This window comes from Stegostoma tigrinum, chromosome 20 (assembly GCF_030684315.1).
Source record: "Stegostoma tigrinum isolate sSteTig4 chromosome 20, sSteTig4.hap1, whole genome shotgun sequence".
In the NCBI taxonomy this organism is placed as follows: domain Eukaryota; kingdom Metazoa; phylum Chordata; class Chondrichthyes; order Orectolobiformes; family Stegostomatidae; genus Stegostoma; species Stegostoma tigrinum.
Genome location: NC_081373.1, coordinates 7,424,149 through 7,448,542, shown reverse-complemented (window position 1 = coordinate 7,448,542; position 24,394 = coordinate 7,424,149). Strand labels below are relative to the sequence as shown.

The following is a 24,394-nucleotide window of genomic DNA, read 5'->3' as shown; positions in this document are numbered from 1 at the left end:
GGAGACTGAGAACGTTAATTCCATGAGTCGAACTGAATTGGAATCTAAATGTCAGTGAGTAAACATCACTGCAACTCAGTCATCATCTAATTTCTTTAAAATAGTATTGTTAAAAGCTCCTTTATATACTAACCATAAACTCAAGTGCATAAAATGTTACTACAACTAATTAGAACTAGTAAAAAACAATGACATTTCCTCTCTAATTACTCTTTAAAGTATATTTTACTACTGGAAAGTAAAGACTTATTACACAGACCAATATTAACTCCTAAGTATAAATTAGCAGTGCCATGGAAGTAAGTTCTCAAAATAATTTATTTTAAATATGCTCTATTGATGATCTGTGGTGTGAATGAAAGCAAGTCTAGGCGACTGAGGAATTGCAAGTCAAAATCCGTACTTGGAATGAATTATTCATTTACACCTAATATATAAACATGATTCCAAAACAACCAGAATGGAACAGAGCGGCTCAGGTTCTGTAGTGGCTATGACAACACAACATTCAGATTCATCATTATTCCACTGCAACTGAAAGAAATCCTTGCACACACAGAAAATATGGAAATCTAAAAGTTGCTGCCTATGATTCTACAGGTGGTGCACTAGTACGAATCTCCCAAAGTGCAATCTCTGAATAATCTGTGATGAAACATCCAGTTTTATGCTGCAATGTCATAAAATAATTGGCCAAGCTGTTCTTTGTTGAATGAAGTGTAACTGTGTTTCCAATTATCTAATAGGTCATTAATTGTCATACCCACCCTCACTAGCCCAGATGTAGAATGCCAAATTTCTCTATATAAACTTATTAAAGTTTTGATTTTTCAGCTTCTATGTTAATCTGATCAAAATAATTTATTTTGCTAATCAAAAATGATAAAGATGATAATCAATATTTGCAGCTTTTTGGAATGCTTCAATGTAATTGCTAGTTTACTCTGATTCTGACATCACTGCTGTTTAATGTTTAGAGATCAGTTTGACTTGTGGCTAAATTTGAATTACCATTAGTTCAGAGGAAATTACATTACAGAGATAGCCAGATCTTTGGGGGCAGCATTCTTTGAAGTCAGTAGCAAATTCTGTTGCTTCATCCCAAACACAAAATCCAGCCTTATGTTAACATAATTAAACATGTAAATTTCATTTTGCTGATTTCCAATGCTAAAAAGTGGAACCCTGCTTGTTTATTCATTTCTCTATCTCTCAGTATTCGTGCAAATGTGTATAAAATATATCTGGAGAACAACTTCCCTGAAACCTTTTTGACTTGTTTAAGAAATCTTGCTAAATCATTTTGAGAAATCTTACTTCTTTCGGAGAGGTCAGATCTTCTAAATCCTCTAGCATTTTTTCCACAAACTCTTCATTTAACAGAATCTGAAAACATTAAAATGTACATATCACAATAAAAAGCATTTTGGAATTTATTCCATATTATTTGTCATTCACAATTCAATCAGCACACTGTAAAGCTTCTGAGAGACATTAATATCAAAAAGCATATCCTTTTGGTTTCTCGCAAGAAAGGTACTGACCATACCCAACCTCCACACATTTACAAAACTGAAAACAATCTCTTAACATTTGATGTGACTCTGCAAGTGGACAATGTTTGCTAAATAGTCCTAAGTGTGGTAAGAATTCCCCTGACATCCAGTCTCAGTGTAGCAAACTCATGTGTACTAGAAGCTACATACATTAATACTCAGTGTCCTGTCCTCTGCAGACAGTAAGAACATTTCCACACAGTCCTCCCGCTAGATTCAGCTGACAGAGAGTAAGTTATGGCAATAGTTCATGAAATGGTCACATACTCAATTTTTCCACAAGTTAACAATGACAATTAGCTTTAGTGAACTGTTAGCAAATTACAAGAAAAATTGCATGAAACAACCAACATCTTCAGAACAGAATATTTACCTAAATCTATCTATTGTGTTTTACTGATCTTCGCAACAAATAGCTATCTTAGTCTTCTCATAGACCTGTGCAGAGGATGGTACTTCTGAAACCATCTTCCAAAGTCCTTACAAATGAATCTAATTCACTAAGCATCAAACAGTTAAAAACAGAAGTACACAAAAATTAACCTAGAGGTAACCAAAGGAACCTGAAAACATTCAAAATCTACTGACAGAATTATTCCTGCATACTCTTTTCAGCAACTCTGCACACTAATCCAGGAGGAACTTTGAGTAAATCGCTGGAGGCAAATTACTATTAGCAAATTGTTTTCTTTAGGTTCAGGCTGTGAAACCCCTTTAAATATTTTGAAACAATATTGCTATTATGTCACATTTTCATGAAATCCTCTTTTCTAACCAGGTAGCTCCAGTGATGTAATAGTCTTGGTCAGTAACCAGTTGCTGTCCCAATACGCTGTTCAGTTTTTATAAACAGTATGGGCAATAACTGGCATCACAGCCAAAAGTGTACTCCATTCTTTACTGGCTCGACCATTTAAAATTGTATTGAGTAATAACTCAACCCATCAGGATGTTAACTATCCCAAACAGACCAAAGAAATACTGGTTTATTTTTGATACTGACAGTAGAAAAGTAAATTATTTACTGGGAGCAAACTTCCAGCATAAACATACAATCATTTTATAGGCCATTTAAGTAGAGATGTGATAATCTAATGCAGTTAAATCTGGATCATTAGTTATTTAATATTGAGCATGACAAGAATTTTAAAAATCTGTTTCAAAGACAAAAAAGGCAAACAAATAGCAGATGCAATTTACTGCAGATGTGCGTGAAGCTAAGCATTTTAGAAGTAACAAAACATGGGTAGTTTTAAGGCAATGGTACAACTTTGAGGAGCCACACATTTACAAATCCTTGATGGTAACAGGACAATTACTAAGTAGGTATGAACAAGCACAGCTTTGTAAACAGGGGCAGTGAATACATAACCAAGGAAGCCCCACTCAACTTTTAATAAATCCTGGCTAGGCCTGAGATGGAATATTGTTTGCAATTATGGCTGCTGGGAAGTGGTTTAGAAGACACTTACCAGGACACAAAGGATTAGGGAGTTCAGTAATGTAGAGAGATCAGAAAACAGTTGGATTTATTTTCCATACAGCAATGATGCTTAAAGGTGAGACTATTTAAGGAATTCAAATGTACGAAGGATTTTGATAACTTCTCCCCATTTGCAATATTTTTTCTGTAAAACGGATTACTAACCAGATGTGGATGGACATTAAATAACAAGTAGAAGCCCTAGAAAGAGACTGACAATTTGAATCACAATGATGATTAAGGACCTGGAGCATACAATCTGAAAATGGGGTAGAATCATATTCTATTGTCACTTTTAAAAGGCACTTACACATTTTTAAAAATGCAGTCATAAAATGAGAGTTACTGGCTAGGTATGCACTTATTGCACATCAGCAATCACCCTGAAGGTGGTAGTGACCTTCCATCTTACACTGTTGCAGTCTCCGGGCACAGAAATACCTGCAAAGGTCTTAGGAAGGTGATAACTCCAGGGGAGGTCGGTATCCCACCACCAAGTCACTCTTTATTTACACGTGGTAAGTCCTTGATGCTGATCCAGTTTCCTTACAACCAGATCTCAGAATGAACAGAACCGCTCACCCTACTTGGGACAGATTAGCAGCCCCAAACTGGGAACTCATTCGATGAGGTCCACCTGGCTTACTTTGTTACAATCACTACAGGAGGGAGTTCTAGGATTTTAACTCCATGACAATGGAGGTGCAGCCAAAGAAAATAGTCAGCATAGTGTGTGGCTTAGAGGGAAACTTGTAGGTGGTGATGTCCCCATGCATCTATAGGCCTGGCATTCTAAATGATAGAAATTATGAATTTCCAAAGTGCTGTTGAAGAAGCCTTGGTGAGTTACCATACTGAATCCTGTAGATGGTATGCATTGTGCATCAGTGCTGAGGGGAGTGAATGTGAAAGATTGTGCATGAATCAAGCATCCTTCATTGCCCTGAATGATGACAGTGTCTTGAATTTTGTTGAAGCTGCATCCCTCCAGGCATGTGTAAAGTATTTCATCACACCCGACTTGTGCCTTCTCAATTGTGTTATTTTACATCAACGGAGATGGTTGGATGCTCCTTTGTTGGACATGTTCATTGCTTTACACTTGTGAGGCAGAAGTGTTACTTGCCATTTTTCAATCCAAACCTAAGCGCTATAGTTCTTGCTGCATTTGGACACAGATGATCTGAGTATCAGAGAAGTCAGGAGCTGTCCTAAACACTGCAAAATCATCAGCTACCATTCCCACTTCTAGCCTAATGACAGAGATAAAGATGACTGATGAAGCCACTGAAGAAGGCACCACCCTGAGGAACGACTGCAATGACCTCCTCAGAAGATAGACAAAGACAGGACCGATAAAGTTTACTTTGTCGTCCAATACTTCCCCAGAGCGGAGAAACTACACGATGTTCTTCATAACCTTCAACATGTCATTGATGATAATGAACATCTGACCAAGATCTTCCCTATGCTTCCACTTCTCGCCTTCAACAACTGCCAAACCTTAAATGGACTATCACACCCAGCCTTCAGGACAATACTGACCACAACACCACACAACTCTGCCATGGCAACCTGTGTAAGACATGCCAGATCACTGACATGGATACTGACATCACACATTGGAATACCGCCCACCACTTTAACAGCAGGTACTCACATGATAGCAGGAACTACAGACGCTGGAGAATCTGAGAGAACAAGGTGTAGAGCTGGGTGAACACAGGAGGCCAAGCAGTATCAGAAGAGCAGGAAAGCTGACGTTTCGGGCTTAGACTCTTCTTTAGAAAAGGTTTTTTTCAGCACCTTTCAAAACCTTTTCTGAAGAAGGGTCTAAGCCCGAAATGTCAGCTTTCCTGCTCTTCTGATACTGCTTGGCCTGCTGTGTTCATCCAGCTCTACACCTTGTTATCTCAGATACTCACATGACTTGGCCGATGCTGTTTACCTCATACATTGTACGCAAGGACACCGTGAGGCATGGTATCTTGGTGAGACCATGCAGACGCTATGACAAGGATGCATGGACAATGTACAACAATTGCCAGAATGTTTCCTCACAGATGGGCAACAATTCAGCAGTCAAGGATATTCGGCCTCCAATCTTTGGGTAAATGCCTTCCAAGGTGGCCTTCAAGATACACAACATTGCAGAATCGCCAAGCAAAAACTGACTGACTATTTTCATACCTATAAAGGTGGTCTCAACCATGACCTTGGGTTCATTCCATGCTACACGTAACCACACCATACTGATCCGCAATTGTAAAATCTTCCTTACTGTCCTATTTTGACACCACCACCTTGATAACTTGTTATGATCTCTCTACCTTAATTAGTTTCTACAGTCTTAGATTACTTGTTACTCTGGTTAGATGTTTGGCAAATGACTCTTAGACCTATCATGTTATTCCAGCACCATCTTATTTTTAGTTTTTTGGTAATTATCTCTCTGTGTCAATTAATCGGATTATTGGTCATCCCTTCATTTACTATTCAGCTTCGACACTTTACTCGCACCGTTTGACCCTTTTGATCACTGCAGAGACTTATTATTCAGTCTGTCAACACTCCTGTCGTGCCATCTGTATGATTTTTTGATCTTTTTGCTGATAAATGCTGTGCTTGTGTACTTCTCTTCACTTTACCTGGCGAAGGAGCAGCAGTTTGAAAGCTTGTGGTTTCAAATAAACCTGATGGGCCACAACCTGGTGTTGTGAGACTTCTGACTTTGTCCACTCCAGTCCAACACCGGTGCCACCACATCATGGCTTTACTTTCCACCATTGACCTTAGTTCTAGATTCTCCCACAGACATTCACCTTGTCAAAACATTGTGGGATCATATATATTTCAAATAGCCTCTTTGCTCTCCTAAACTCCAGCGGATACAAGCATGCCTGCCAAGCCTTTCCTCAAAACAACAAACCCATTCCAGGGATAGCAGGAACTGCAGATGCTGGAGAATCTGAGATAACAAGGTGCAGAGCTGGATGAACACAGCAGGCCAAGCAGCATCAGAGGAGCAGGAAGGCTGACATTTCCGGCCTAGACCCTTCTTCAGAAGAATTCAGAACAATTTTCTGAAGAAGGGTCTAGGCCCGAAACGTCAGCTTTCCTGCTGCTCTGATGCTTTTCGGCCTGCTGTGCTCATCCAGCTCTGCACCTTGTTCACCCATTCCAGATTTTCATCTCACAAAGCATCTCTGAACTGTTTCCAATGTGGAGTATATTAAATTAGCTGAAGCATCTGTAATGCTGGGGTCCTCAGGCAGCGGTCAAGATGGATCTTCCCATTAGCACTTATGTTGAAAATGACGCAAAAACTTCAGCTGTGTCTTTTGCACTGACGTGCTTTACTGCCCCATCACTGAGGATAAGGATGTTTATGCAACCTCTTCATTCTATAAGTTGTATCATTGTCCACTACCATTCATTACTAGATGTGGCAGATAGGCTGAGATCAGGTCTCATTTGTTAGCGATGGGGTTGCTTAGTCAGTAAGCGAATCAAAGGTTATGGAGAAAAGGCTGGATTGAAGATTATTAGATCAACCATGATGTCATTAAATGGCAGAGAGGATGATGGATTGAATGGCCTACTTCTGCTCCTATATTTTACAATTTTAACCTGTCTACTACATGCTGTTTCTCGTGTTTGACATGCAAGTGGTCTGAAATGTAACTTCACCAGGTTGATATCTTATTCTTAGGCAAGTGTAGGGTGCTCCTGCCAACATTCTTCATTGAACTAGGGTTGATCTGTTAGCTTGATGATAATTGTACAGTGGGGGATATGCTACACCTAGTGGTAAAGGATTTAGGTTCAATAAAACTTTGTTGCTGATGGCTGAGAAGCTCAGTACTGATTTGCTGGATGTGATTGAAGTCTGTCCCATTTGGTATAGTAGTCACGCTACTCAACATAATGGAAGAAATCCTAGATGGGACTGCACAATTCATGGTAATTTTGAAAAACCTTACCCACATTTGGAAAAATATTGACTTCTTAGTAAACTGGTTTTGTGTGGGCAAAGTAGAACATAGAACATAGAAAAGTACAGCACAGTACAGGCCCTTCGGCCCACGATGTTGTGCCGTGGAATAATCCTAATCCAAAAATAAAATAACCTAACCTACATTCCCCTCAATTCACTGCTGTCCATGTGCATGTCCAGCAGTCGCTTAAATGTCACTAATGACTCTGCTTCCATGACTACCACTGGCAAAGTATTCCATGCGCTCACAAGTCTCTGGGTGAAGAACCTCCCTCTGATGTCTCCTCTATACCTTCCTCCTAACACCTTAAAACTATGACCCCTCGTGGCAGTCAATCCTGCTTTGGGGAAAAGTCTCTGGCTATCAAAGTAGTATCTCACAAACATGGCTGGATTTTTTGAGCAAGTGACAAGGATGATTGATGAGGGCAGGGCAATGGATGTTGTCTGCACAAATCTCAGCAAAGTGTTTGACAGGGTCCCTTATCATAGAATCCTTACAGTGCAGAAAGAGACCATTCGGTCCATCATGACAGGCTGATACAGAAGGTGAAATCGAATGGGATCACATTGAGCTGGTGTGATAGATACAGAACTGGCTTGGTCATAGAAGGCAAAGAGTGGTGATGGAAGGGTGTTTTTCTGATTGGAGATCTGTGACCAGTGGTGTTCTGCAGAGATCAGCGCTGGGGCCCCTATTGGTTGTTATATATGTCAATGATTTGGAGGAGAATGTCGGTGATCTGATTAGTAAGTGTGCAGGCAACACAAAGATCGGGAAGCTGTGAACAGCGAGGAGAATTGCCAGGAGATGCAGCATTAATTGATAGGCTAGAGACTTGGATGAAGTAGCAGATGCAATTTAATCCTGACAAATGCGAGGTGATACAGTTTGGAAGGTCTGATGCAGGGCACAAGAATACAGTAAATAGCAAAGCCCTTTTATTAGCACACAGGTCCACAGCTCCCTGAAGGTAGCAACACAAGCGAATAAGGTGGTCAAGGCGGCACGTGGCATGCTTGCTTTAAGCAGTAGCACAGAGTATAAAAATTAACAAATCATGTCGCAGCTGTGTAGAACTTAAGTTAGGCCACATTTGAAATATTGTCTACAGTTCTAATTGCCATACTATTTGGGGGGACTGGAGGCTTTGGAGAGGGTATAGAAATAACTCCAAAGAGGTCGGTATCCTGCCACCAAGTCGCCCCTTATTTACACGTGGGAAGTCCTTGACACTGATCCAGTTTCCTCACATCCAGATCTGAGTGCACAGAACTTCTTACACTCTGACTGCTATCTGTCAGCTAGGGTTCCCTCACTGAGAGAGATTAACAGCCCCAAACTGGGAACTCACTCTGAGGTCCACCTGGCTGACTTTGTTACAGTCACTACAGGAGGCGTTTAGAATGATCCTCTGAAAGAAAACACAATAAAACTCTCCAGACAATATTTGATGTGCATCTTTAAATTTTAAACTTGAATATTCCTTACTGATGTGCTTCCAAAGGCCTTATTAACAATGCTGATTTGTTGATGACATTTTTGAAGAAAAATAAATTGTTGACAATGGTTATATTACTGCACGCTGTGCCATGGTGGAGTTTGAACCCATATCCCCAGATGATTATCCTGGGACTCTAAATTAGTAGATCAGTAACATTACCACTACACTGCCACCATCAACACTGTGCAATGCTTTACATAAGAACATATGAACTAGGAGCAGGAGTAGGCCATCTGGCCCCTCCAGCCTGCCCCGTCATTTAATAAGATCGTGGTTGATCTTTGAGACTCAGTTCCACTTACCCGCCCACTCAACATAACCCTTTATTCCTTTACTGTTCAAAAATTTATCTAGCCTTGCCTTAAAAACATTCAGTGAGGTAGCTTCAACCACTTCACTGTGCAGGGAATTCCACAGATTCTTTGGGTGAAGAGGTTGCTCCAGATCTCAGTCTTACATCTGCTTCCCTTTATTTTGAGGTGATGCCCGCCAGTCCTAGTTTCACCTGCTAGCAGAAACAACCTCCCTGTCTCCATTTTATCTATTCCCTTCATAATTTTATTTGTTTCTATAAGATCTCCCCTCATTCTTCTGAATTCCAATGCCCAGTCTACTGAGTCTCTCCTCATAATCCAACCCTCTCAACTCTGGAATCAACCGAGTGAATCTCCTCTGCACCCCCTCCAGTGCTAGTACATCTCATCTCAAGTGAGGAGATCAAAGCTGCACACAGTACTCCAGGTGTGGCCTCACCAGGATAGTATACAGCTGTAGCAGAGCCACCCTGTTTTTAAAACTCCATCCCTTCAGCAATGGTAGACAAAATTCCATTTGCCTTTTTTAAAATCGCTTGCTGTACCTGCAATCCCACCTTCAGCAATTCATGCACAAGGACACCCAAACCCCTCTGCACAGCAGTGTGCTGCAATTTTTTACCATTTAAAACACAGTCCATTTTGCTGTGATTCCTCCAAAATGGATGACCTCACACTTATCAACGTTGTACTCCATCTGCCAGACCTTTGCTCACTCACTCAGACTTTCAGTGTCTTCTGCACACTTTGGTCTAACACTCACCTTAGTGTCATCTGCAAATTCTGATACACCACACTTAGTTCCCAACTCCAAATCATCTATGTAAATTGTAAACAATTGCAGTCCCAACACGGATCCCTGAGGCACACCACTAGTCACTGACTGCCAACCAGAAAGACACCCATTTACCCCTACTCTTTGCTTTCTACTGGTCAACCAATCCTCCATCCCTGCCAATACATTACCTGTAATACCGTGCAACTTTATCTTATGTAGCAGCTTTGGTGTGGCACCTTGTCAAATGCCTTCTGGAATTCCAGATACACCAAATCCACAGGTTCCCCACTGTACACCATGCAAGTAATGTCCTCAAAGAATTCCACCAAATTAGTTAAACATGACCTACCCTTCATGAACCCATGCTGGGTGTTTCCTGTGGGACAATTTATATCCAATGTCTTGCTATTTCTTCCTTAATGATAGATTCAAGCATATTCCCCACGACCGAAGTTAAGCTCACTGGCCTGTAGTTACCTGCTTTTCGTCTACTTTCTTTTTTAAACATTGGCGTCACATTGGCTGTTTGCCAATCTGCAGGAACCATCCCAGAGTCCAGTGAATTCTGATAAATAATCACTAGTGCATTTGCTATTTCACCCCATCACCTCTTTTATTACCCTGGGATGCATTTCATCAGGGCCAGGAGACTTGTCTACCGTTAGCCTCATTAGCTTGCCCAGAACTGCCTCCGTCGTGATAATGATAGTTTCTACGTCCTCACCTGCTATAACCTACTTGCCGTTAGTTTTCGGCATATTATTTGTGTCTTCCACTGTGAAAACCGACACGAAATAACTGTTTAATGTTTCAGCTATTTCCTCATTCCCAATTATTAAATTGGCCTTCTCATCCTCTAAATGGCCAATGGTTACCTTCGCCGCTCTTTTACAATTTACATATTTATAGAAACTTTTGTTGCCTGTTTTTATATTCTGAGCTAGTTTACTCTCATAATCTATCTTACTTTTCTTTATAACTTTTTTTGTGGCTTTCTGTTTGCCTTTAAAGATTTCCCAGTCTACTAGTTTCCCACTACTCTTTGCTTTTTTTGTATGTGTTTTTTTTCAATCTGTTACTTTCCTTTATTTACTCAGACATCCATGGCTGGCTCTCTCTTTTCCTACAGTTCTTCCTTATCACCAGAATATACTTCTGCCGTGCACTGTGAAAAATTGTTTTGAAAGTCCTCCACTGATCCTCAATTGACCCACCACAAACTGTTTGCTCCCATTCTACCTTAGTTAACTCTTTCCTCATTCCTTCATAGCCTCTTTTGTTTAAGCACAGGACATAGGTACTGGATTTATCCTTCTCACGCTCCACCAGTATTTTAAAATTGACCATACTGTAATCACTCCTTCCAAGCGGATCCCTAACTGAGATCGTTACTTATTCCTGTCTCATTACACAGGGCTAGATCTAGGATAGCTTGCTCCCTCATAAGTTCCATTACATTTTGTTCAAGGAAATTATCATGGATGCATTCTATGAACCCCTGCTAAAGGCTGCCATGACCAACCTGGTTTGACCAATCGATATGTAGATTAAAATCCCCCATGATAATTTCTATACTATTTTTACATGCATTAGCTATTTCTATGTTTATTGCCCACCCCACCCCAATGTCATTATTTGGTGGCCTATAGACCACACCTATCAGTGGCTTCTTCTCCCTGCTATTCCTAATTTCCACCCAAATGAATTCAACGTTTTGTTCAGTAGAACCTACATTTTCACTACTGCCCCGACATCATCCTTAAAAACCAGAGCAACTCCACGTCCCTTACTTTCCTATTGGTCCTTCCCGAACAGTTTGATACCCCTGGATATTTAACTCCCAGTCATGACATTCCTGTAACCGTGTCTCTGTAATGGCCACTAAATCATACCCTTTTGCCATGATGTGCGCCGTCAACTCATCCACCCTGTTTCGAATGCTCCGAGCATTCAGATAAAGTGCCCTTATGCCAGTTTTTGCACATTCTTTTTGGGTCCTATCCACCTCCATTACTAACAGCTCTTGAGCTCTCCTTCCCTTTAACGTTTTTCCAAATTTTCAATGGAGTTGAAGCTTTGTCACCTGCTAACCTGCTGCTTCGCCTTGCATTAATTGTTATTCCTCCTCTACGCTCACTTCTCCCTTCCCCCGTACTTGCTAGTTTAAAGTCCTATTAACCACCCTATTTACCTTTTTCGCCAGAACACTGGACCTGGCCCTGTTGAGATGGAGTCCATCCCAGCGGTACAGATCCCTCCTGTCCCAGAACTGATGCCAGTGCCCCACGAAAAGGAAAGCCTCTTTCCCACACCACTCTTTCAGCCACTTTATAGCACTATAAACTCTATCAGGGGAATCGTCCCACCCCTGAACAGCTGAAAGACATGTGGAGGTTCGTGGATTGGAAATGCTAATTTGCCCTGCATGACCAGGGCTGTGCCGTTATATTAGCCATTTTAAATGTGCTGTTACGGGGATTGCATGGGTTTCAGTGGGTTGTTCTTTGGAAGGTCAGTGCAGATGTGATGGGCGAAATGGCCTCTCTGCACAGTAAGGATTCTATGATTCTTCTTTTGGTGCTACTTACATTCCAGCAACTGGTGACTTATTTGACTATATAGAAAATAAAAGACAATAAAAAGCAATTACCTACCTGCAACCAGGGACCATGAGCAGCATATGGGTGTTCTTCTGTAGCAAAGGCCCCTTCAACTCCAGTAGAAACAAATGTGATCGCTGTATCTCCTGTGATGCTTTTGTAAGTAAAGTGCCTTCCGTGCAACAATCTACCTCTAAAGAGAATAAACATACTTCTTAAATCACCTTGTATCAAAATAGACAAGTCTTTTAAAATTCAAAATGTTGCCAAGCATTCACACAAATGCTGTTCCAAAATTGGAATCACTTTCCTGTATTTAATTCAAATGCTGTGGAAGAGCTGTCAGGTCTTATGAGCCCTTTTGACAAATGCAGATTTGCAGACCTTACTGATTTTAATCAGATTAGCTATTACATTAAAAACCATTTTCCAACAATTTTTTTTAGGAAAGAACAACTGTTTCTATTTTCAAGGGGTGAATGAGAGTTAGAAGTAAACCAGGTAGTGAAATGTTAATCTGGTATTTCTTAAATGGTCAGAAAGAACAATACTAGATAAAGTTGAAAATAAAAATGTAAAAGAACAGAAAACTTGGATTTCATGGAAGACACGGACAAATACTTTTTAAGTGAAAATGTCTGCAACTTTTTGTTTCACGTTAAATTTAGGTATTTGATGTTTGTGTGGCTTTATTTCTGTACGATTCTGATACTTGCCGAAGATTGTGCACAGTCTAAAGGTTAAACCAATTTGATTGAACTTTTCTGGATCAAAGCTTATTTTTTTAATTTATTGAACATCAACCTAGTAACTCCAAATAGGATGGAATTCATCGAGTTATGACTCAATACAATAAATTTACTCAGCTAATAAAATTCTAACTTAATTTTAGGGGAAATAAAGCAAAGTGCAATATGAGTTGTCGGGGCTTTGGAAACCCAAAAAAAAGCACCTCTTCGTGGGGATTGTGGAATTGTGACTGTAAATATGTACTATGCACTATTGTTAAACTAGGGAAATATTAATCTCACAACAACTGCTCTCACTATACTGATCGCTATGATTTCAATCCTCATAACTCTTATATTTTAAAAATGAAATCTGAATAAGAAAAATCAAGCTTTCCTATTTGTAGTTTTGCTGAAATCACCTATTACATTCTTCCTCCCTCTATTTTCCCTCCAAATGATAGAGTTGAAAGTCAAAATGGTCAGCTTGTGATTATCAGCCAATTGTATTAATGCACTTTCTAAAACTACTCTTACACCACAATTGCCAATGGGCTACAAAACAAGTAGCAGCCAGCTAAATAAATCTTCTAACCATTACATAAAAGGTAGTGCTAAAACTAATTAAAAAGCATTCCTTCTTGCTTCACTGAAAGTTAGAATGCTTGTTAATTTGCTTCATTCAGTAAAACATTAGCTACTGCCCTGCAAAACCAAAGTTGGGAATTGCAAAACTAGTCATGAAGAAGGATCACATAGCTAAAACAATATCATCTTCCAGGTGATTATCTGATGTGCATTTTCAGCACTTTAGCTTGACATTTTTTCTACCTATGCTTTGTGATTGCCACTTCCTTTTCCATTTGTTTCTGGACAGTCCTCATGCCATATACATTGAGTGTTGCAGTTATAGATCCGAAAGCTACTAGTTACTCTACAAATACAACAGCATTAGCGAGACTGGTCCTCCAATGTACCTGGCCTTTGCAGGTGGGTTCCACCTCAGAAGTACTCAGATTGAGAACTAATATTCGGTCACATTTGTTGTTGTTATTTTACAATCTAATACTTGCATATGCTTATTTTTGATATTTCCTTCGATCCTACTCATTATTAGCGCAAACAAGATTTAAAACTCAGGTTTTCTGGATTTCATTTTTTCCCCATAAAACTTAATAAGTGTTCACCTCAGTGACAATGGAATAAGAGTTCCAGATTCCTGGTTGAATTTAAGATGTACGCTCTCCAGCTGCCTGGTGCGAATCAATTCATGAGGAACAATAGCAGCAGAACTTTCACTTTCCAAACTATCTTTCCTAGTCCTAGGAAAAAACAGGAAAACAAAACAAAATTCAAGGGAAATGACTGAATTAAAACAAAAAAGAGCATTAAAATTAATTTTGCTACAGGTCAAAATTTTGTGAAGCTAATTAAGTACAACAAACTGGTAATAGTTTGTAAATTACAATGATGAGCATGTCATCTCCAAATGACCAAACTCTGTCCAAGTGTTCTCATTTAAAGCAGCTCCAATACACGACACAATATTCACTGGTTCAATGTGGTGCATAAACATAAAAAGAGACCTAGTTCATGATTCTCTTAAGGTTAACATTCAGGCTCAGTTGGCAGTTAGAAAGGGAAATGCAATATTATCATTCATTGTGAGTGGACTAGAATTCAAGACCAGTGATGGACAGCTGAGGCTGTATAAGGCTCTGGTCAGACCACTCTTGGGAATATTGAGTGTAGTTTTGGATCCCATATCTAAGGAAGGATGTGCTGGCCTTGGAGGTGACACAGAGAAGGTTTACAAGAATGATACCAGGGATGAAGGGCTGGTCATATGAGAAGGGGTTGAAGCCTGTGGATCTATAATCAATGGAGTTTAGAAGGATGAGAAACAAATCTCATTGAAACTTACAGAATACTGAGGTACAGAAAACAGAGATGATGTTTCCACTTGTAAAGAAACAACCCTTTAGAACTGAGATGAGGAGGAATTTCTTCAGCTAGGTGGTGTGAATTTGCGGAATTCATTGCCACAGAAGGCTGTGGAGGCCAAGTCACTGAGTGTATTTAAGGCAAAGACAGGTCCTTGATTAGTAAACAGATCAAACATTACGAGAAGGGAGGAGAAAAAGGTAAGAAGCATATCAGCCATGACCAAATAGTGGAGCAGATTCGATGGGCCAAATGGCCTAATTCTACTCCTATGTTTTACAGTCTAATGGTCTAAACTTCACTTATTTGAAAATGATGTTCCAAATTATAGTTAGTGATGAAGACATATATTTGACAATTCTCTTGGGCATTACTTTTCTGCTAGGTTTGATAAAAGTGAATTATGACAAACCAAACCTCAAGTTTCCAACTCACGTCTCATTAATTAAAAAGATCTGTTTTTGAGGGAATTTGAATCAGAAATCAGAATACATAACCAACCTGCTAGGCAAGTGGATTATAAAATTGCTTGTGCATATTGTCAAAATGTGAGTCAAATACAAATATGTGCTTCAGGCAGTTTGTCTGAAATGTCATATACGTATGACCATTTTCTTATATTTGCATAAATAGGGGCAGGGATGGTTTAACAAGGGTAGACCAAAAATATTAAATTTAAAAGGGCAAAATGACCAGTCTTAATAGAAAGATTTCTTCCCCCTCTTCCATAAAGAAAGCAATAGAAGAGCACACAGCACGGAGGGGAGTGCACACTTGAAATTAGTTTATTCCATGGCCCTTCATGGAAGATTGGTACAATTTTGAACCAGAAGCAATGTAGAATGCAGAGTAAAGACCAAAAAGGACTTTAATAAAGATTAAAATGAGCGAGATCAGTGTAATATAATTGATAGCACAATTATAAGACATCTAAACTAAGGAGGGGAGAGAGAGATAATGGGAACTGCAGATGCTGGAGAATTCCAAGATAATAAAATGTGAGGCTGGATGAACACAGCAGGCCAAACAGCATCTCAGAAGCACAAAAGCTGACGTTTCAGGCCTAGACCCTTCATCAGAGAGGGGGATGGGGAGAGGGAACTGGAATAAATAGGGAGAGAGGGGGAGGCGGACCGAAGATGGAGAGTAAAGAAGATAGGTGGAGAGAGTATAGGTGGGGAGGGAGGGAGGGGATAGGTCAGTCCAGGGAAGACGGACAGGTCAAGGAGGTGGGATGAGGTTAGTAGGTAGATGGGGGTGCGGCTTGGGGTGGGAGGAAGGGATGGGTGAGAGGAAGAACAGGTTAGGGAGGCAGAGACAGGTTGGACTGGTATTGGGATGCAGTGGGTGGGGGGGGGGGGGGGAAGAGCTGGGCTGGTTGTGTGGTGCAGTGGGGGGAGGGGACGAACTGGGCTGGTTTAGGGATGCGTAGGGGAAGGGGAGGTTTTGAAACTGGTGAAGTCCACATTGATACCATATGGCTGCAGGGTTCCCAGGCGGAATATGAGTTGCTGTTCCTGCAACCTTCGGGTGGCATCATTGTGGCAGTGCAGGAGGCCCATGATGGACATGTCATCTAGAGAATGGGAGGGGGAGTGGAAATGGTTTGCGACTGGGAGGTGCAGTTGTTTGTTGCGAACTGAGCGGAGGTGTTCTGCAAAGCGGTCTCCAAGCCTCCGCTTGGTTTCCCCAATGTAGAGGATGCCACACCGGGTACAGTGGATGCAGTGTACCACATTGGCAGATGTGCAGGTGAACCTCTGCTTGATGTGGAATGTCATCTTGGGGCCTGGGATAGGGGTGCGGGAGGAGGTGTGGGGGCAAGTGTAGCATTTCCTGCATTTATGGGATTCAGGGAAATTTGGCTGTCTGGATACAAAACTGGCTGTCCAACAGAAGACAGAGGGTGGTAGTAGATGGAAAACATTCAGCCTGGAGATTGGTGACCAGTGGTGTGCCACAGGGATCTGCTCTCAGACCTCTGCCCTTTGTGATCTTTATAAATGACTTGGATGAGGAAGTGGAAGGGTGGGTTAGTAAGTTTGCTGATGACACGAAGGTTAGAGGAGTTGTGGACAGCGTGGAAGGCTGTTGTAGATTGCAACAGAATATTGACAGGGTCCAGACTGGGCAAAGAAGCAGCAGATGGGATTTAACCCGAAAAAGTGAGAAGTGATTCATTCTGGAAGGTCAAATGTGAATGCAAAATACAGGGTTAATGGCAGGCTTCTTGGCAGCATGGAGGAACAGAGGGATCTTGGGGTCCATGTCCGTAGATCCCTCAAAGTGGCCACCCAAGTTGATAGGGTTGTAAAGAAGGTGTACAGTGTATTGGCTTTCATTGGCAGGGGAACTGAGTTTAAGAGCTGCGAGGTTATTCTGCAGCTCTATAAAACTCTGGTTAGACCACAGTTTGAATAGTGTGTTCAGTTCTGGTCACCTCATTACAGATAGGACGTGGAAGCTTTAGAGAGTGCAGAGGAGATTTACCAGGATGCTGCCTGGGCTGGAGGACAGGTGTTATGAGGAAAGATTGAGGGAGCTAGGGCTTTTTTCATTGCAGCGAAGAAGGATGAGGGGTGACTTGATAGAGGTGTTCAAGATGATGAGAGGCATAGATAGAGTGGATAGTCAGAGACCTTTGTCCCCAGTGCGGAAATGACTAAGGTGATTGGAGGAAGGTATTGAGCAGATGTCTGAGGTAGGTTTTCACGCAGAAACTGGTGGGCGTGCGGAATGCACTGCCAGCAGTCGTAGTAGAGTCAGATACTTTACAGGCTTTTAAAAGTGACACTTGGATAGGCACATGGAGGGTGGTAAAACGTAGGGTATGCAGAGTAGCTTGATCTTAGTAGGATAATACATTGGCACAATATCGTGGGCCAAAGGGCCTGTACTGTGCTGTACTGTTCTATGTTCTTAAATCTTGGTGGGTTTTTTTTGAGACACAATCAGATCTACTCAAAGTAGTTTGTCCCAATCTAACTGCTCTACCTTCCTATTTAAATTTGTCAGTGGCCTCATTATAATTATCTTCTCCTACACCCTTTCTGAAAGCATCTTTACTTTGCATGTTGTGAAACTTGAAAGGGTTCTGAAAAGATTTATTAGGATGTTGCCACAGTTGGCGGGTTTGAGCTATAGGGAGAGGCAGAATAGGCCTGGGAGTGGGGTTGGGGGGAGGCGTGGGAGTGGTTGTGGTGACTTTATAGAAGCTTATAAAATCATGGAGTGACACAGACAGGATGATTAGCCAAGGTCTTCTCCAGGGTAGTAGAGTCCAAAACTAGAGGGCATAGGTTTAAGGCAAGAGAGGAAAGATTTAAACGGACCTAAGGGCAACTTCTTTCACACAGAGGAATGTATGTATGGAATAAGCCGCCAGAGAAGTGGAAGAGGTTGGTCCATTTACAACATTTAAAAGGCATCCGAGTGGGTATATGAATAGGAAGGGTTTAAGAGGGATATGGGCCAAATGCTGGCAAATGGGACAAGATTAATTTAGGATACCTGGTTGGCATGGATCAAAAGGTCTGTTTCCATTCTGTACAGTTTTATGACTTTATGCAGTTAGATACTGATTAACTTGCCTGACGTTTCTCACCTTAACAGATTCATAACAAACCCTTTGTAGGACCCTGAATAGTGATACCACCACAGATTGCATTTATAGATGGTCTTTATGCAAAGTATCTTTACAGATGGTAATCAGTTTTGGGCAGGATGAGATTTGTGAGAGGAGTACGACTCAAGTACAGGTGCAGATTTGCATTTTATAGAGTATTTTGAAGGTTTGGACAGATGTAGCAATAAGGTAACACTGAACTTCAGGAAGTGCTTTTACTCCAAAATTACTGTAAACCCACCGGACCATAAGACTGCTCTTTTATTAGAGACTCACGACTGGTAGTGGTTTAACCTGAGGGTCACAATGTCTCAAGCAAGGGAAGACATTGAGAAGGGAAGTCCTTCTTGGAAACCTCAGCTGGCATGCGAATGAAACCCACATGGGTCTGCCATCCAGCCAACTGAGCTAACCAACTGCCCTACACCCCTATCCCCAAAAGTGTGCCTGGAGAGGGAAAACACATATTCGTCGGAAGTATGAACGTTATAAACAGAATAATTGGATTTCAGGTGATGGCAAAACATGGGCAGACACACAGAAATGCAAGGATTTGAAGTCAGGGGCAAAAATTCTGGAACCACTGTGTTCAGAGAATGAAGACTGGTTTATCAGTTGAGCATATACGATATCATCAGAAAAGTTTGAATACATTGGCTTTTCAGATGTAAGGTGTGCCTTGGGAGTACTGTAAAGATGAACTTGGAAAATGGCAGTTGAAGGATAACAAGCACTTACTGTGAACAGACTGGGGTGCAGACTAAGTCATTCAGGTGATGATGGGATGTGGAGTTTGAAATAAAGCTCAGGATCAAGGAACACAGAACTTGGATACTCTTGGGTTGTAGTACGTAAGGATCAGGGAACAGGATTGGAACATAAGCGACAACTATGTCACTGGGCCACTTGGGCTGAGAAGAATGACTTTGGTCTTGCTCATCCATGTCAAGATGTCTGTCCAAATGTAATCAAGGATAGAGACTTCAAATATAAATAAAAGCATTTAATATCTTTGCACTGTGTACCGAAGAGCACAAGAGTACTGTATGGGAGATCTGGGGTTGGGAGAAGCCTAGAGACACAGCAAGAGCCCGCTGGTTAGAGAGCGAGTGTGAATCAGAGGGACAGCAAGTGCACCAGCTAGAGAGATAGAAAGGGAGAGGGGGCGAACTGAAGAAAGATAGCAAGAGACCGAGTGTGCCAGACACAAAGCTCAAGCCAGCCAGACAGACAGCATGGGCACACAAGAGAGCTGGTGAGTGCAAGCAAGGTAGCAGGAGCATGCTGGACAGCACAAGCAAGCTAGGTAGTGAGAGACAGCATGCCAGACAGAGACAGAACCAGACAGAATGCCAGTGAGCTAGACACTAAGAAAATGCTAGACAGTGATCGACAGTAAATGCTATGCCATTAGGCCCAATATTCAAAATATGGATCACTAAATTGAGGATAAAAGCATTTTAAATATGCCCCAGCTAATTGTTAATTTCACTGGTGAGTGAAAATTTAGTATTGCAATATGCTACCAATTTGAATTGAAACAACCTGCATCCATGATAGATTACATACGCCATCCATAATTAAGTTAGGGTATAAGTAGGTAGCTGGGTCAGATGGATTTTGTTTCCACAGTAGCCAAAAATATCAACATTAAGTTATTCAGCAAATATTTGCTTTAGACATTTATTGAGAATGCAGATAAATAACTACTTAGGTTTGGTTATCATGTAACAAAAATGTTAGTGAAGTTTTGATCCACCATAACTCAAACATAACATGTTAGTTTCACTTCTGAATCCTGTTTTCTCAAACAACATTTTTGTCATGACTTACTATTGATTAAGACACCTGGGCAGTGACTGATTACCACGTTAGAAAGTTTTAGCTATTCATTTTGATCAAGTAAAATTTACATCATATCAGTAGGCAACTAATTCTTTTGGCTGCTTCAGGAATTATTATGGCAACAGTCAATTCTATAAAGTCCACTTCACTAACATGAAACCACATCCCAAAATTGGAAGAACTGTTCCATGGTCACAGCCTAACACAATCATATTCACCCAATCCCACGGTAAATCCCAAATCCCAGACACCTCCATTTCCTACCCTGGAGATTTTCAAACTAGATAATGGAACTATATACATGGAAATCTCCTGCTGATTACCACATACTGCCATCCATCAGTTCATGACCAGTACTTGTACATATTGAATAACAATTGGATTAAGGACCAAGGGTGACGTCGGCATACTCTGAATTGGGGGCTTCAATGCCTGTGAACAAGAATGGTTCAGCAGTACCACTACTAAATGAGCTACCACAACCTAAAGGACAAATCTGGAAGACCAGAACAGTGGATGATGATGGGGAAAACCAACAAAAATAGAAAAAACATATCTGACCTCCCCCTCACCAAACTAACCATGACAACATTGGAAGGAGTGCTTGTGAAAATGAAGAAATACCTTCACACATACTTCATTTACCCTCCATTGTGCCACGTGGCACTGGCACTATATTAAACGGGACTGATTTAGAACAAATCTAACAGCTTAAAACTGGCCATCCATAAAGTTCTGTGGGTCATCAGAGTGGTGCAATCATTAAGCTCATGGCCAGGCACATCCCTCCTCTACCAGCACCATAAAGTGTCAGAATTAATCAGAGAGTTTCGGCTTATATTTCAGTATTAGTACTGGGCATACCTAAAAATGAGGAGTCAAACTGATGCAAGATACAAAACAGGACTATGTGCCTGCCAAGCTGTGCAAGTGACATGTAACAGACAGAACTAAGTGAAACCACATTCAATGGATTAGGTCAAGGCTCTGCAGTTCTGCCACATCTAGTCAAGAATGGTGGTGGACAATTAATAAACTAAATAGAGGAGAAGAGTGCACAAATATCCCCCATTTTCAATGATGGAGAAGCCTAGCACAAAGGCAAAGCTGAAGCATTTGTTACCATCTTCAGCCTTTAGTGCCACGTGGATGATTCATGCTGGCCTAATGCTGAGGGCCCAGCAATGTTGCTAGTCTTCAACTAATTTGATTCAATTCAAATGATATCAAAAAATGGTTAAGATACAGGATATAGCAAAGGCCACCGGTCCTAACAACATCTTGGCAGTTGTGCTGGAAACTTGTCCTCCACAACTAGCTGCACTCCTAGTTGAGCTCATCAGTAGATTAGGCATCTCTCTGCCAATACGAAAATTGCACAGATATTTAGAGATGTCTTGACATGTCATGTCCCAAAAACACAAGATAATTCTAATCCATGAAATTAGCACTCTTTCAGTCAACTATCATCAACAAAGTGACGCAGATGCTTTTGACAGTGCTACCAAGCAAACTAAGCTCTAATTCAGTTAGCGTCACTTCGCTCAAACTCATTACCACCTTGGTCTAAGCGTGGACTGAATGCACTCATCTGCTGGTAAGAAAGTCCAAGATTTTACTTTGTACAAAGTCTAAATTAGTCTGTAGTTTACTTTTAGAACAAGACTGAAACCTAGAGTTAAATTTTGTAGTGGTCTGCCTAGAGCAGGGTTTTAGTAAGGCTTCCAGTTTAAGAGCAGCTTTAATTATGAACAAATTGAAACTGGATCGTCACCATGTGAGTCAGCTAGGCGTTCTGCCTTAACAGTATCTACAGCTAGGCAACTTAATGCAATTTAGAACCATAATATGCCCTACAATAGAGGACCAGAGATAAATGGCCAAAGAAGTTACAGGGAGGGAAGGGAAGAGGTATCCCTGTTGCTTTTATTATTCCTTTTCCTAAAAATTTCAGAAATTGATTCTTATACCTCTATAGGTGAAGCTGGCTATTTGGTGAGTAGCTGGTAAGTGACAACAGCCTACTGTCTTGCGACAGTCAATAAATTATGCAAAAACATAACTAAATGTAAAACTAAATAGAATAACGGATTAGAGATAATGGGAACTGCAGATGCTGGAGAATCGAAGATAACAAAGTGTGAAGCTGGATGAACACAGCAGACCAAGCAGCATCTCAGGAGCACAAAAGCTGACGTTTCGGGCCTAGACCCTTCATCGGGAATAATGGATTAGTTCCTTTATACACATTCAGGATGGCACTTTAGCTGTGTTCATTGTTACAGCATGTGCAAAGAGTGGCTCAAAAACAAACTCTTCTGCAGCAAGTATTTGAAGTTCAAGCAGCATCAGCTTCGTTTGAGCTGGGAGCTGGAAGCTGAAAACTGAAAACAGATGGTCTGAAAGCATAAGCAGAAATGAATAAGTATACTCTGGCAGCCATTACAGAGACATGATTGCAGGTGACACTGACTGGGACCTGAATCATGAACAGTACAAGGCAAGAATTTAGAAATGTCAGGAAACTGAGCAAAGGTGGAAGGGAGACTCCATTAATGATGGCATTAGCATAATCAAAAGGGATGAGATAAAGTCAGGAAACCAAGACGCAGTAATAGGTTGGGTAGAAATGAAAATGATAAAGGCGTGAAGGAAAGAAGTCACTTTGTCACTTATGGGAGAAGTGTTCAGGCACTAAGATGCAGCATATGGTAGACTGGAGTATAAAAGAAGACATAGTAAAAGCTTGTCAGAAAGATACAGTGATTATCAGTGTAAGGGTGGTGGTCTATGAGGAGGATGCAGCAATGTTGCAGTGAGATTTGGATAGGCTGTGTGAGTGGAAGAAGGCAGTATGATATAAATGTGAGATTATTTACTTCAGTAAAAATAACTGAAGGTCAGATTATTTTTTGAGTGGCTGTAAAATCGAGAGAATGGAATGTTCTATAAGACCTGGGTATCTTCATTCACTGGTTATAGAAAGCAAGTACGCAAATGTAGCAGGCAGTAAAGAATGCAAATGATATGTTGGCCTTCACGGCAAGAGGATGTGAGTACAGGCAAGACATCTTGCTGCAAGTATACAGGGCAAAGGTGACATCACACCTGGAATACTGTGTGCAGTTTTGGTCTCCTTGCCAGAGGAAGGATGTTCTTGTTATAGTGGGACTGCAGCAAAGGTTTACCTAAATGATTTCTGTGGTGGCAGAATTGGCATTTGAGAAGAGATCGAGTTGGTTAGGATTGTATTCACTAATGTTTAGAGCTATGAGAGGGGAGCTCCCAGAAACCTATGAGATGAGACAGGTGAGGTGTAGGGAGGATGTTCCTGATGATGGGGGAGTCCAGAATCAAGTGCCATAGCTTAAGATAAGGGACGAACTTTTATTGGACTGAAGTGAAGAGAAATTTCTTCACCCAGACAGTTGAACGCCTGTGGAATTCACAACCACCAAAACAAACGTGTTTTCAAGAAGGAGGTAGATGTAGTTCTTGTAGCTGAAGGGATCAAGGAATATTGGGTGGGGAGTGCAGACTTAGAAATTGAGCTCAATGATCAGCCATAATCATGTTGAATAGTGGAGCAGACTCAAGGGGTCAAATGGCCTTCCTCTGTTCCTAACTTCGATGTTTCTATGCTAATCATGGGAGATTTTAATCTACAAATAGATTAGGAATGTCAGATTGGGCAAAGATAACAGGATGAAGAGTTCATAGAATATTTTCCAGACAAGTTCTTAGAACATCATGCTCTGGAGCTAACCAGAGAACAAGCTTTACCGTATCTGGTGTTGTGCAATAACACAGGACTAACTAACGATCTTGCAGCCAAGGCACTACTAAGTAGTATGACCAGAGGGATGGACAGACAAGCAGGCAGGCAGGAATGGGACTGAGACTATTGTTTATATTTAAAGGGCAATTATAAGGGCACAAAAGCAAATTAAGTTGAACAATGGATCACAAGAAATACACTGGCAGACATGTAAGGTGATACTTCAAACTATACAGAATAG

The 24,394-nt window shown here is 41.0% G+C and overlaps 1 protein-coding gene across 2 annotated transcripts in view; it reads right to left on the bottom strand.

Annotated features, from left to right (window-relative positions):
- Positions 1–24,394, bottom strand: part of sufu (suppressor of fused homolog (Drosophila)) — a 126,234-nt gene that overhangs the window by 6,719 nt on the left and 95,121 nt on the right. For both annotated transcript variants that reach the window (XM_059652962.1, XM_059652963.1), the window contains 3 exons: positions 14,149–14,283; positions 12,288–12,426; positions 1,318–1,386 (listed from right to left, as the gene is read on the bottom strand). In XM_059652962.1, the coding sequence (XP_059508945.1) occupies positions 1,318–1,386; positions 12,288–12,426; positions 14,149–14,283 (343 nt within the window). The remainder of the gene's footprint in view (positions 1–1,317; positions 1,387–12,287; positions 12,427–14,148; positions 14,284–24,394) is intronic.